General features: G+C 56.1%; 1 protein-coding gene across 4 annotated transcripts; it reads right to left on the bottom strand.

Annotated features, from left to right (window-relative positions):
* Positions 1-1,280: 1,280 nt before the first annotated feature.
* MAFF (MAF bZIP transcription factor F) lies at positions 1,281-14,029 on the bottom strand. Of its 4 annotated transcripts, XM_054543444.2 has the most exons (5): positions 13,703-13,937; positions 7,405-7,454; positions 4,853-4,929; positions 3,895-3,961; positions 1,281-3,365 (listed from the first exon to the last, which is right to left on the bottom strand). In XM_054543444.2, exons 4-5 carry the CDS (start codon positions 3,928-3,930, stop codon positions 2,907-2,909), a joined length of 495 nt encoding a protein of 164 aa, XP_054399419.1. In that variant the 5' UTR covers positions 3,931-3,961; positions 4,853-4,929; positions 7,405-7,454; positions 13,703-13,937; the 3' UTR covers positions 1,281-2,906. The 4 variants fall into 4 exon arrangements, with proteins under 4 accessions (XP_054399419.1, XP_024095670.1, XP_054399420.1 ...); XM_024239902.3 differs by lacking the exon at positions 7,405-7,454 and having other exon boundaries at positions 13,703-14,029; XM_054543445.2 differs by lacking the exon at positions 4,853-4,929 and having other exon boundaries at positions 13,703-13,938.
* Positions 14,030-14,266: the final 237 nt, after the last annotated feature.

Raw genomic sequence — 14,266 nt, 5'->3', positions numbered from 1 at the left:
AGTACACTCCACTCCCTCTTCAGGGTGCCCCAGAAGGGCTGGCAGATTGGGTTGCAATTAGTGAGTTTGAGGCCTAGGACAAGACACAGGGTTATGGTTTAGGCCTGCAGATGGGGGCTGGGAAAGCCACTCTCCCTGCCTCCCTGGGCATTCCGAAACATGGGGAAGATAGTTTCTACTTGGCTGTAGAAAATCAGACCTCAATGTGAAAGTGCTGGAAAAATTACTCTGAAATCTGGGTTTTTTCCTCTCTGGGTGGGACTGTCTGTTCACTAAAGGGATGCCCAGGGAATTTAACCCTAAATTTCATTTGAGACAGGGTCTCTGTCACCTAGATTGTGCAGTGGTGCGATCATAGCTCACCGCAGCCTCAAACTCCTGGACTCAACCACACCACCATGACTGGCTAATTGTTTTCTTTTCTTTTTTTTCTTTTTTGAGATGGAGTCTTGCTCTGTCACCCAGGCTGGAGTGCAGTGGCGCGATCTCAGCTTACTGCAACCTCCGCTTCCCGGGTTTAAGCGATTCTCTCCTGTCTCAACCTCCCAAGTAGCCGGGGCTACAGACATGCGCCACCACACTCGGCTATGTTTTGTTTGTTTGTTTGTTTGTTTTGTATTTTTAGTAGAGACAGGGTTTCACGATGTTGGTCAGGCTGGTCTTGAACTCCTGACCTCAAATGATCCACCCACCTCAGCCTCCCAAAGTGCTGGGATTACAGGTGTGAGCCACTGTGCCTGGCCTGTTTTCTTACTTTTAAATTTCTTGTAGAGATGGGGGTCTTGCTATGTTGCCCAGCCTTGTCTCAAACTCCTGGCCTCAAGTGATCCTCCCACCTCAGCCTCTTCAGTAGCTGGAACAATAGGCACGTGTACCACCACACGTAGCTAATTATTTCTTTATTTTTTGTAGAGATGGGGTGTCACTATGTTGCCCAGGTTGGTCTTGGACTCCTAGTCTCAAATGATCCTCTTGCTTCAGCCTCCCAAAGTGCTGGGATTACAGGTGTGAGCCACCATGCTCCGCCAGAATCCAGTCCTAAATTTCATTGCGCTCATGGCTTTGTCTTCCCAGGAGCTCCTGTGCTCTAAGCAACCAAAAGGAAGCATGGAAGTTTCAGCACCACTGGTCTCTGTCGCCGTCTCCCCTCCACCTCATACCCTGTGCAATAGCTGGTGATGTGCACTAGCCCTCCCCGCCACCAGAAGCCCCAAGGGTTGAAAGCAGAACCCCATTTTAGACACCCCTCCCCAAAAAACACAGTCCAGGATACACACTTATTCTCTGTGGAAAAAGAATTTGACTTTATTTAGAAAGTCTACAAAATACAGAAGGCGATAACTCGCTTGCTGTAAGTCAGGAAATAAATAACTTCTAGGAGCCGGGCAATATTTTTTAACTTTTTTTTTGAGACAGGACTTTGCTGTGTTGCCCAGACTGGAGTGCAGTGGTGCGATCTCAGCTCACTATAACCTCTGCCTTCTGGGCTTAAGTGATCCTCCTGCCTCAGCCTCCCAAGTAGCTGGGACTACAGGCATGAGCCACCACGCATGGCTAATTTTTGTATTTTTTGTAGAGATGGGGTTTCACCATGTTGTCCAGGCTGGTCTCAAACTCCTGGACTCAAGCGATCCCCCTCCTTGGACTCCCAAAGTGCTGGGATTACAGATGTGAGCCACTGCGCCCAGCTTAAACATTTTTTGTTGTTGCTCTCCGGCTTTCCCTAAATATAAGATAAAATGTGATTTATTTGCAGATATAAAATATAAAGTCCAGCTCAGGGCCATACGCCACTTTTCCCAGGGAGCAGGAGCTCGGGCTCTGGCTGGAGAGAATAACTTAGATCCGTGCAATAAATAAACAGTGGGGAGGGGCAGTGTGGACAGTGTTCGGGGAGGGACTGAGGCTGGGCTTCCCAGGAGAATGACAATCAAAGGCAGGGGTCAGCCCCCACCCCACAGTGGACACTGACAGGGGTTGAGGTGGGACCCTTCTTCTTAGGACCCCACTCCAGACTGTAGTAGGACTGCAGGGTCTGTCTCCTTGTCTCCCTATTTGCCACAGCAGTCCATGGCCCCCTTTCTCTGACTGGCCAGCCCCCGGACATCCTGGCTGCAGGACAGCCTAGGGCTGAGCCAGGCCACCTCCTTCCCACTCTTCCATCCGTGTCACCTTCTCTCTCCCTCTGCTTCTCTCCTCCTCCCTTGCAGACAGCGGTCTCCCAGGCCAGGGAGGCCCTCCCACCACGTCTCTGAGTCCCTGTCCACTGTGCCCCTGAAAACCATGGCTGGAATATTAGGGCAGCAGTGAGGAAACCCGGGTTTTGGTCCCAACACAACCACTAAGTGAAATGTGACCTCAGGCCTGTTTCCCCATCTGTGAACTGGGTTTCACTAGTCTTCTCACCCACTCTTTTAGTTTCAGAAGGCCAGGCACCCCCAGGCCCAACCAGAGGCGGGGGCATCTCTTCAGTGCAATTTCTCAGCAGGACGGCCCCGTAAGTCACAGACAGCCAAACCTAGCTCTGAATCCTGGGAGGGTTTGGAGGGCATATTGGCACAATCAGAGCAGTTTCCAAGATGAGGGGTGCCCTCTTCTCCCCCAACAGCTGTTCTCTAAGCCGGCTCTGTATCTCTCAATCTAAAAAGGCTAAACTTTCAGCCAAGGGCGATCCCAGATACAGACCTCTGCCCCATCCCCAACCTACCAAAGTTCCCCTTCCCAGAGTCATTCGGTCCCAGTTTTGGGGGCTGCAAGAGGAAGACAGGGCCCACGGAGGGAATGTGTGTGCACCAAGGGGCCAGTGCTGCAGAGAAATGGGACCTGGGCACAGAGGCGGCGCTCAGGCACTTTGGGGAGGGAGCTGGGGCCGGAGGGGCGTGGCTGAGGCATGGCGGGGGCGGGCACTAGGAGCAGGAGGCCGGGCCGTGGGCGGGGTCCGGGCCGGGGGCGGGGCCAGACCCCGAGCCCTGGGTGGACTTGACGATGGTGATGACGCTGGCCGGCGCGACAAGCGTGGCGGGCCCGCGGGCGGCGGCCACAGAGCGCGCGAAGCCCTGCAGCGCCTCGCACTTGCCGCGCAGCGCGTCGAGCTCCAGGCGCATGGCGGCGTTCTCGCGCGCCAGCTTGTCCACCTCGCGCTCCAGCTCCGACTTCTGCTTCTGCAGCTCCTCCTTCTGGCACACGCGCTTCACGCGGCAGCTGGCGGCGTAGCCACGGTTTTTCAGTGTGCGGCGCCGCTGCTTGAGCCGTGTCACCTCCTCGGCGGAGAGCCCGCGCAGATGCCGGTTCAGCTCGCGCACCGACAGCCCCATCAGCGCCTCGTCCGACAGGTGCGGCGTGTTCTCGCTCAGCTCTCGCTTGATCTGCGGGCATGAGGAAACTGAGGCCCAGGGACTGGGGACGGGCCCCCCCGCTCCACCCCCGGTGTTCCTCTTTCACCGCCTTAGCCGCCGAGGTGGTGGCTGGACTTGATCCAAAACCCCGAAGGGGAGCAGGAATCCGGGAAGGGGAAACCGGGCCAGACCAGGATCGGGACACAAAAGGATGCCACCCCGGGGCTCAGCCTGAATTCTAACCTAGCGCCAAGCCCTGGACTCAGCCAGAGAAACCCAGGCCGGAAAGCACCTTTGAATGCCCCAGGGGACATTGACCCGATGGGGAAGAAGGCCTGGAGAGGGAAGTGACCTACCCCAGGGACATGCAGCCTGTGACCAGAGCCCAGGCCTCCTGGTCCCAGCCCGTGGCTGTGGCCCTTCCCTCTGGCATCATGAAGGCCTGGCGCCTGCTGAGCCACCCAGGGGATTCCAGGAAAGAAGGGGAAGTTGGGATGAGGAGGCTCTGCATGGGCAGGGAGGGAGGGCTTCACTGGGTTGACAGAGGCTGCCTCCTCACCTTTAGAGCTTTGCTGGATAGGGGATCCACAGACATGTTTGCAGAAGGTGCCCTCTGGGCTGCAGACCTAGGGTAGAAAGGAGGTCAAAGTCACTGTTTTGTTTTTGTTTTCCCATTTAGAATAAAATCCAAACTCACTACCTTGCCATTCAAGGCCTCTGCTATCTTAGAGCTGATTCATACCTGCCACCTTCCTCTCTCCACATTGGTCCTCAGGCCTCCTTGAATGGCTCCTTCCAGCCTCAGGAGCTGTGCACACGCTGTTCTCTTTACTGTTCTAGCCCCCCATGGTGACTCCTCATCATTTAGGTCTTTGCCCAATGTCACCTCCTCAAGAGGTCCTCTTTGACCATTCTGGCTAAACGCCTCTTTGCGTCACATCACATAACCCTGCCTATTAACCCTTGTAACAGTCACCTCTTCTGCATTTCTCATGCTTGGTTCCTCATCTATGATTTGTTTCTCCTTCCCACTCCTCCTCCACCAAAATGGAAGCCAATGAAGGCAGAGGCCTTGCCTGTGTCACCACGGCATCAATATGCCTAAATCAGTGCCTGGTATATAGTAGATGGCTCAGTAAGTGTGCACCAAATGAATAGATGTCCCTCTCCTGACCATTCTTCCACATGGGGCTTGGACATGTGCCTTTGATTTGATTTTTCAGAACTTTTCTTTTTCTTTCTTTCTTTTTTTTTTTTTTTTTTTTGAGACAGAGTCTCACTCTGTCACCCAGGCTGGAGTGCAGTGACGCGATCTTGGCTCACTGCAACCTCCGCCTCCCGTGTTCAAGCAATTCTCCTGCCTCAGCCTCCCAAGTAGCTGGGATTACAGGTGCCTGCCACCACACCCAGCTAATTTTTTGTATTTTTAGTTTATTTTTATTTTTATTTTTAGAGACAGGGTTTCGCCATGTTGGCCAGGCTGGTTTTGAGCTACTGACCTCAGGTGATCCACTCACCTCGGCCTCCCAAAGTGCTGGACAGGTGTGAGCCACTGTGCCCGGCCAATTTTTCAGAACTTTTCTTAAAGTATAACCTACACACAGAAAAGTACACACAGCATATGTGCACCAGTAAATGCCTTTTCACAAAGCCCATCCGGCACCCTGTACGATACAACATCAGCCAGTCCCCTCTCTCCCCAGGCCTCCTTCATCTAGACCTCTGTTTTGGGAAAGTTTTCCCAACCGCCTAGGGGCTGCCCCATACTAACTCAGCATGCCCTAGGCAGATCGGGCAGCCATCCCTAGACCAGTGAGGGCTTCTCATCGCCTAATCCCCCTTCCCACAGGCCTGACAGCCACATGCTCCTTCAACAACTATCCTCCTGAGGTCCATCACCTCCTGAGGTCTCTTCAAATCTCATGTTCACTCAATTTAGAATTTGCAACCCCTGATACACACACACACACACACACACACACACACACACACTCCCCATGTCCCTTCCCCACCTCAGGTTTCCCCATGTGTAATTATCATCACTCAAATATATGATGGGTATTTGTTCAGTGTCTGTCCCTCCCAGCCCCCCGATTAGAATGCCAGCTCCATGAGGGCAGAACTTATACCTAATTCACCGTGGCCTCCCCCATGCCGAGAACAGCGCCTGGCACCTCGCAGATGCTCAAGGAATCCTTGCTGAGTTCTCAGTGTGACTCAGGCTGAGGTGGGGACAGTCCAGGGCTTCTCAGGAAACTCCCCAGCCCCTCCCGGCCCACACAGTCAGGGGGTCTGGCAGCTCAGAGGGAAGGAAGGAGTGGGACAGAAGGAAGTTGGCCCTTGCAGAGATCCCCTGACAGGGGCAGCCACTGTGGCCCTTAAGCAGGAGAGTCTTAGGAGTCACCCAGGTTTCGCTGGGGGTAGCTGGGTGGACCCAGAGTGCCAGGTCAGGACCCAGGCAGCTTTAGACCCCTGTGCGGATCCACGGTGAAGACCAGTGGCTTCATGGGGTGACCCCTGAGCTGCAACCCCCACTGCTGAACATGCCGGCTTAGCCTGGGCTCTGGCCTCAGTTTCCCTGCCTAGCACTCCAAATCTAGGGGGCTCAGGCCCTGGCTGCCCACCTAGCTCTCCTTGGGGGCCTCTGTGCACTTCTCATCCTACCTGGAAAAGTCATGTGAGATCTGCTGGCTACCCTGACCTTTCAGACACTATCTGGAGACGTTTACGTGTCAACCTCACTCATCCTAGCCTTCAAAGCAGGCCCTTTTTTTTTTCTTTTTCTTTTTTTTTTTTTTGAGATGGAGCCTCGCTCTGTCGCCCAGGCTGGAGTGCAGTGACAGGATCTCACCTCACTGCAACTTCCGCCTCCTGGGTTCAAGCGATTCGCTCTGCCTCAGCCTCCTGAATAGCTGGGACTACAGGCGCCCACCACCACGCCCAGCTAATTTTTGTATTTTTAGTAGAGACAGAGGTTCACCATATTGGTCAGGCTGGTCTCGAACTCCTAACCTCAGGCGATCCACCTGCCTCGGCCTCCTGAAGTGCCGGGATTACAGGTGTGAGCCATCACGCCCAACCCAATGCAGGCCTCTTAAGTGGTCACCCTCACCGCCCTACACACACATGGGGAGGTCCCAGCACGCCTCCCTGCTGGTCTCAGCTCATCCCCACACAGCAGCTGGACAATCTTTGCACCACGTGAATCTGACCATGCTACCAGGCAGATTAAAACCTTCCATGGTTCGGCTGGGCGCAGTGGCTCACGCCTATAATCCCAGCACTTTACGAGGCTGAGGCGGGCGGATCACAAGGTAAGGAGATTGAGACCATCCTGGCTAACACGGTGAAACGCTGTCTCTACTAAAAAATACAAAAAAAATTAGCCGGGTGTGGTGGCGGGTGCCTGTAGTCCCAGCCACTCGGGAGGCTGAGGCAGGAGAATGGCATGAACCTGGGAGGCGGAGCATGCAGTGAGCCGAGATCGCGCCGCTGCACTCCAGCCTGGGTGACAGAATGATACCCCGTCTCAAAAACAAACAAAAAAAACCTTCCATGGTTCCCTACTATCCTAAGAACAGAGTCCAGACCCACCCTCACAGCACCCCAGGCCCTGTGTGTCCAGCCCCACACCCATTTCCCACCACTGCCACCTCTACTCTGTGCTCCAGCCACACAGAATTTCTTTCACTTCCTCCTACCCGCGCTTTCTTGCCTCTGAGCCACCTCCCACCCTGTGACATTTCTCTCCCCTCACTCCCCTCTACTTTGTTTGGCTGACTCCTACTCATCCTTCTGCCCTGGGTGTAGACATCTCCTCCTCCAGGAAGCCCTCCCTGATCCCTAGGACTTGTTAAGCACCCCCACCCCTGTGTGTAATGGGTTGTATTTCCTTGCTGTCTCTCCACCAGACAGGGAGAGGCTGAGTCAGCTCTGGGTGCTTGAGGCCACCCATCTCAAGATGGCAGGGAGCAGGCACTGGGGAAGGGTGGATGGGCAGAGTCTCTGATGCCATCACCCAGCTTGTCACTGTCCAAACCAAGTTCCAAGTCAAAACGTAGTTCAGTACCTCCTGGCCCTGTCTCTAATTCTTCCTCCTCTCCAGCTGCTTCCTTGGGCCTGTTGGCAGAGACAGTACAGATGCTAAGCGAATGGGAAGAGAGCAGAGGGGATCTCAGCCACGTGATTTTGGGCCCAAAGGCGGGGTGTGGCAAACAGGGAAAGGAGCACTGGATTGGGAGTCAAGCTTGGGTTTAAGTCCCATCTCTGTTTTCTCAGGCTGTGTGACCTGGGGTGAGCCACTCCATCTCTCTCGGTCTCCACTTTCCCATCTAAAGGATCAGAACAATACCTGCCTCGCAGGGTTTTGGTGGAATCAAGTGGTATACTCTGTAGAGGTCAGTGAGCACCTGGGAGGTTAGAACTGCTGTCTGTCCAGGAGGGGTCAGGCCTGTAGCCAGCACTGGGGTCTCGCTCTGATTCAGCATCTCCCAGCTGGCTGGGGTCACACAGGGAACTGCAGGAAAGGCCTTTAGAGGCCATCAGGTCCTGCCTCCTCACTTTCCCCAAGGGGAGGTAGAGACCCAGAGAGGGGCATCACTTGCCTGAAGTCACACAATAGGTGTGAATGAATATCTGCAAAGGCCCAGGACTGAAACCTGGTCCCTTCACACCATCACCTCCCTGGTTTGCCCAACCCTGAGGTAATGCCCAGAGAGGACAATAGAGTAGTCCAGGCTCATACAGCCAGCATGTGGTAGAATTCAGGCCTGAGAGTTCAAGACCAACCTGGGCAAGATGGCTAGACTCCATCTCCAAAAAATAAAAAGATTAGCCAGGTGCAGTGGTGCACACCTGTAGTCCCAGCTACTCAGGAGGCTGAGGCAGGAGGAACCCTTGAGCCCAGGAATTCCAGGCGGTAGTGAGCTGTGATCCTGCCACTGCACTCCCTGGGTGACAAAGCAAGACCCCGCCTCTTAAAAAAAAAAATTAGCCAGGCGTGGTGGTGGGCGCCTGTAATCCCAGCTACCGGGGAGGCTGAGGCAGGAGAATGGTGTGAACCCGGAGATGGAGCTTGCACTGAACCGAGATCACGCCACTGCACTCCAGCCCGGGTGACAGAGAGAGACTCCGTCTCAAAAAAAAGATGGCCAAGCAAGGTGGCTCACGCCTGTAATCCCAGCACTTTTGGAGGCTGAGGTGGGCGGATCATGAGGTCAGGAGATTGAGACCATCCTGGCTAACACGGTGAAACCCCGTCTCTACTAAAAATACAAAAAATTAGCTGGGCCTGGTGGCACACACCTGTAGTCCCAGCTACTCAGGAGGCTGAGGCAGGAGAATCGCTTAGAACCTGGGAGGCAGAGGTTGCAGTGAGCCGAGATTACGCCACTGCACTCCAGCCTGGGCGACAGAGCAAGACTCCATCTCAAAAAAAAAAAATAAATAATAATAATAATAATAATAATAGAATTCAGGCCTGAGGCCACATGGAGCCACACACCTCCTCCCTGTGTGGCCCTGGCAGGGCGACCTCCCTGGGCCCTGTTTCCCTAGCCCTGTGAAGATGAAGCTGGACTTGCCAGGTTCCAAGGCCACCCCAGCTCTGATTCTCCAGGATTTGTGTTGGGCCCGCTAGGGATATGATTTGCAAGTTACAGCTAAGTATCCAGGCCCCCTTGCCAGCTGCTTGGGGAGCTGGCACGTGCAGTGATGCTTGGCCACCTGAGCTACACAGAAAGACCCAATGGGAGAAGGGAAGCCTCTCCCCACGCAAGTTAATCAACTGCCCGTTGGGTGCTGCGGCTGATACAGAACCTCAGAGGCACAATCTGGCCTCACGCACAAGTCATTTTTCCTGAGTCCTGGATTCGTTGCTAAGTGGGAATGATCATAATAATCTTAGTGTTTAAAATATAAGAGGCTTAGGCAAGGCCAGGCGTGGTGGCTCACGCCTGTAATCCCAGCACTTTGGGAGGCCAAGGTGGGCAGATCATCTGAGGCCAGGAGTTCAAGAACAGCCTGGCCAACATGGTGAAATCCTGTCTCCACTAAAAAAAAAAAAAAAAAAAAAAAAGCAAAAATTAGCTGGGTGTGGTGGCACACACCTATAGTCCCAGCTACTTGGGAGGCTGAGGCAGGAGAATTGCATGAACCCGGGAGGTGGAGGTTTCAGTGAGCTGAGAACAAGCCACTGGACTCCAGCCTGGGCAACAGAGCGAGACTCCATCAAAAAAAAAAAAAAGAGGCGTAGGCAAGAAAGATCACCTCATCTCACCATCATCCCACTATCCACAAGCAACAGAGACATCACTAACCACACACAGCACCGATTCCCAGTGAGGCAGGCCACAGCCCCTGAGTCTTTCTCAGCACAGAACTGTTTTCTCCTGAGCTTGGACACAGCCTAGAGTCCTCAACACTGCCTCCAGACCAGGCCCGAGAGATGGAACCATCAGCCATTCCCTGCCCTTGATAATAGCGGAAGCTGTCTGTGATTGTAAATACCCTCAGGTGCTAGGAAGGTTTTGAACCTGCTCTTCTCCCACTCCTCCATGCCCCCCTGTCCCAGCCTCAGCCCCCTCAACCGCATCCTGGATGTCAGCTGAGGCACCCACGTTTGCCCAGGAATGACCTAGCTCAGCAAAGTCAGGCAATCACAGAGGGAAAGTCACAAGAAGGGGGAACTTTCTGGTAACCTCAGGCTTTCCGCTGCCAACCCCAGGCCAGGGGCTGCCAAGGGGCCTGGGTCCTCTGCCTTTGCCAGGCTGGCTGACCCTGGGCCTGAGAAATAGTAGCTGATCTGATCCCCTGTTCAGCACCTGAGGCAACCAAGCCACTGTTTGGTAGCAGTGGCGGACTGGAACCCAGGGGTCCTCTGTCTTCTATGCCGGCCACCGCCACCTCTCCCTGGCTTCTTCCCTTGGAAGCCAGCAGAGCTGACCTCCAGGGTCTGCAGGTTCATGACGTCTTCCGGAGGCATAAGGAGAGAGGTGACTCTTGAGGGACTGACAACTGCCTTGTCCAGTCAGCAGCCACAACCCTCCAATGTCCCCTTCCCTGGCCCCACCAGTCCACTCCAGAGACATCCTGTAGAAGGCCCACCCGCTGGCATGGGCTCCTTTCTGGCTGCTGAGCCATTCTGCTCGCTCTGTGAGGACAGAGGGAAAAAATGTGTTTTTCTAGCTCTTGGCAGCCAGCACTGCTGGAGCCTCCTCCCTGCTGGAAGGGGAGCAAGGCTGGAAGAACCAAGCACCACAGAGAACCAACAGCCTGGGGTTCCAGCCCCAGTTCAGGCACCCTCTCACACTTGCTGTGTGGCTTCAGGTATGGCACTCCCTCTCTCTGGGCCTCAGTTTTCCCAATATGCCAAACCTCCTCCGAGCCTAAGGTACCTTCCAACAATGACTATCTCCGAGTTTAGAGTTTCAGATTCTGGCCCAGAGCTCCAAGACCACCAGCAGAATGGAGGTAGGGAAAGGAAAACGGTGAAGGTTTCCTGGAGGTGGGGGCATGAGATGCAAACTATCAGACTATCAGACTAGCCCTCTTCTCCACCTGCACAGCCACAGACCACCTCCTCTTTCATCTGGACCATGCCCACAGCCGCCTGCTCACCAGCCTCTTGCCTTGCCCTCCGTCTCCAATCCCCATCACTGATCCTCCCCCAAGAGCTGTCAGAGGAATCACTGCTGACACAAACCCACGAGCCTGTCTGTGCTTGGCTCATTTCAAAACCCTGCAATGTCAGCCTCCCCGCAAGCCAACACAGGAGGGTCCTCAGGCCTCAACCATATTCCTGTCCACTCTCTCCCAGGATCATATGCTAACAAATGAATGAACAGACAGCAAATTCTACTATCCCTGAATGTTTCCCAAAGAGACAAGTGGGCAGTGCATGCCTGTGTGTGTGAGGGAGGAAGTTGCCTGAGTCCTGAAGGATCTGCCTGCTTTTGGGAGACTGCTTCAAGATTCCCCCAGCCCCTGCCCTGGCTTCCTGTTTCTCTGGGGTTCCCAGGCCTTTTTCTCCATGTGTTGTGGAGCTCTTCGAGGACAGGGATCCAGGGCTCATTCATTCAATCAGCAAACATCCAAGAAGCACCTACTATGTTCTAGGCTCTGTGCTGGGCCCTGGAGACCCTGAAGTGAATCCCAGCTCCTGCCTTCAAGGGCTTCACAGACAACCACCACTATCAGACTCAGCGCACTAGTCACCTCCCCAGGGAAGCCTTCCTTGATTGCCCTGGCTAAGTCAGAGCGCTGTTATGTACTTTCAAACCACAGTGACTTCTCCCTCACATCACCCATCTCAGCTGTGTTTTGCATTTACTTCTGTGGATCTTTTTTCAACTTTGTGTCCGCTGCTGAGCTGTAAGCTCCCAGAGGGCAGTCTCTGGATCTGGTCTGTTCATCTCATCCCTGGCATCTGGTCCAGGACAAGGGCCCAATGGCAATGCAGAGCCCAGGGGTGATTCAATGGGAAGTTAAACCTCTCAATGCTAACTTTCCATCTGGGACTGAGTCAACCAGCCACTTCCCCTCATCCCCTGACCCCAGGCCCTACTTTGGAATGTTTCCTGCCCAGCTTTGAGGGTGGGCCTGTCTGGTTCCTGTGCTCCTGGCCCCAACCCCCCTGACTCAAACCCCACCTACTCTTGGGTACCCCCAGCTCCTGGCATGGGGCTGTCAGCTCTGCTTTCTCTTCCACAATTCACCTGGAAAATACGCCGTCTGCAGAGACTTCCAGAGCTTCCCCCTTCTACCCACCATCCTGCCATCCTGGCTGTTATCTAGTTCCAGTGGTAGATGGGAACACTGAGGGTCCCGGCTGCTGTAGCAGAGCTCACCCAGGGTTCAAAGATTCAAAGTCAAAAGATCATTGGTTCCTCACCCTAGCAAGTTCAATTGCTCCCCTCCTACCATTCCATAGGCCGTGGGTGGGTGGAGGGGGAAGGTGGATTAAGACAAGGAATCTCTAGCCCCCAGCCCATCCTGCAGGCGGCTACGACAAACAGGTGCTTTCTGCAGGGCTATTGGATGAGTGGGTGGGTGGCGGCTAGGTCAGGCCCCACCCCTCACTTATTAACCCTTCGTGCAGTCAGAGGCCTATCCCACTGCCTGCTGACCCTGCCTGGCCCAGGGTGAGAACTAGGGGTCTGTCGGCTGGCTCAGAGCCTCAGCTAGCTTCCGGCGTCCAGCTGTGGGTCAGTCTAGTCTCACTAGTCTCACTTGTGAACTGAAACTACCAGGAGGACGGAAACCGGCTCCGCCCCATCCTCCACGACCTAGCAGGTACAGCCTCCAGAACCCGGACTAGCTAGAAAGCCTGTGGTCCTCTCCCTGCCCCGCACCTTTGCAGTCAAGGTTTTCTGGCCCTTCCTGTTCTCATGGGACTGAGGGGATGGGCAACCCTGGGGAAGAACGAGAGTCCCTTGGTTCTTCCCTCCCCAGGAAGCCCCAAAATCTGGGGACAAGAACCTGGGCTCCAACTCACTTTGTCACCAGATCCACCAGGGTGCCAAGCGGGGATGGCTCACACCCCTGACTCCTGGCGCAGCTGGGTGGGGTGTTTGATACCTTGCCCCACCCTGCGGCTGCGGGCGCGGGCTCTGGGCGGGAGACAAACACTGGGGTCACGTGGCGGAGGCCCTGGGAAACTCCGGGGAGAGCAGGGGACGGACAGCCCTGGGTAGTAGGACTGGGGCGGCCCGGGACAGAATTCCCAGACCCCGTGCGAAGACGCACGGGTCCGCTTCCTTCGCTCGGGTCCTTGTTCCGCGTTTACTCCGGTGGCCGGCCCAGGGCACGCCCTCTCCGAGGTACACACTGCTGGTGTACAGGCCCCAGGGAGCGCGCGCGCAGACACGCACACACAAGCACAACACACGCACACACGCCCCTCGAGGTACACAGAGCACGCACGCACCGGGCAGGATACCCAGGCCGCCCGCCAGGGAACACACGCCCGCCCGCCCGCCCTCGGACGTAAACAAACCGCGCACGCACCGCCCGCGGGCGCCGGGCCAGGGCCTGTTCCCACCGAGTCACGTAGGAGCACAGCGCCCCCGCCCCCGCCGGGCGGACGCGGAGATCGCCAGCCTGCGCTGCCCCTTCCTCCCGGCGCCGCCGCCTACCCGCCTGCGCCCCGGGAAGGGGCCCCGTCTCCACCCCCACTCCGCCGAGCTGGCCTCGGCCCCGTCCTCGGCGTTCCCGGGACGGCCGCTCCCTTCTCCCCGCCCCGAGCCGTCCGGGCGATGGAGCCCCGGGAGCCCCGACGGATCGGGCCCGGGCGCCCACCCCAGGCGCGTCCCAGAAACCCTGCCGCCTTGGGGTCCCGTGCACCGTCCTCCTGGCCCCCCGTTCCTCACCCGCTTCTGGGCCCGTTTGGCCCGGCGCGCTCGCACGCGCGCGTCTCGCCGCTGTCCCGACCCGCGCTCTGGTCAGTCTCCCCTCCGCTCTGAGCCGCAGGTCGCTCTGAACCGGGCGCCCGGGAGCGCTGCGCTGAGTTTTGTTGTGGGGCGGGCGGCGCAGGGGGCCGAGACCGCGCAGAGTTGTAAGGCTAGCTTCCCGGAATTACTCACTCACAGGATTCCTTTCATTCATAAAAACCCAGTCATGCGGTGACGTCACCGCCCCGGCCGCCCTCCGGCCAGGAGCGGCCGCTTGGTCCCTCGGCCCCGCCCCCGTATGACCCCGCCCCCTGGAAACCCCGCCCCCGGGGCTGCCGCGATTCTCTGCCTGGTTCCAGTGCTTGCTGGGTGCGTTCACGTGACACCTCGCGAGAGCCCCGTGGGTGTTGGTGTCATTGGCTCATTTTACAGGTAGTGGTCCTGGCCCTCTTCTTTCGACCTAGACCTTCTGCCTTAGTGATCTCATCCAGTCCCGTGGCTTTAATTGACATCTATATGGCTATGAGCCCCAGGTTTGTATTT

The sequence above is a fragment of the Pongo abelii genome, chromosome 23 (genome assembly GCF_028885655.2).
Source record: "Pongo abelii isolate AG06213 chromosome 23, NHGRI_mPonAbe1-v2.0_pri, whole genome shotgun sequence".
Lineage (NCBI taxonomy): Eukaryota > Metazoa > Chordata > Mammalia > Primates > Hominidae > Pongo > Pongo abelii.
The sequence above is the reverse complement of the archived record's forward strand: the minus strand, read 5'-3'. Positions and strand labels throughout refer to the sequence as shown.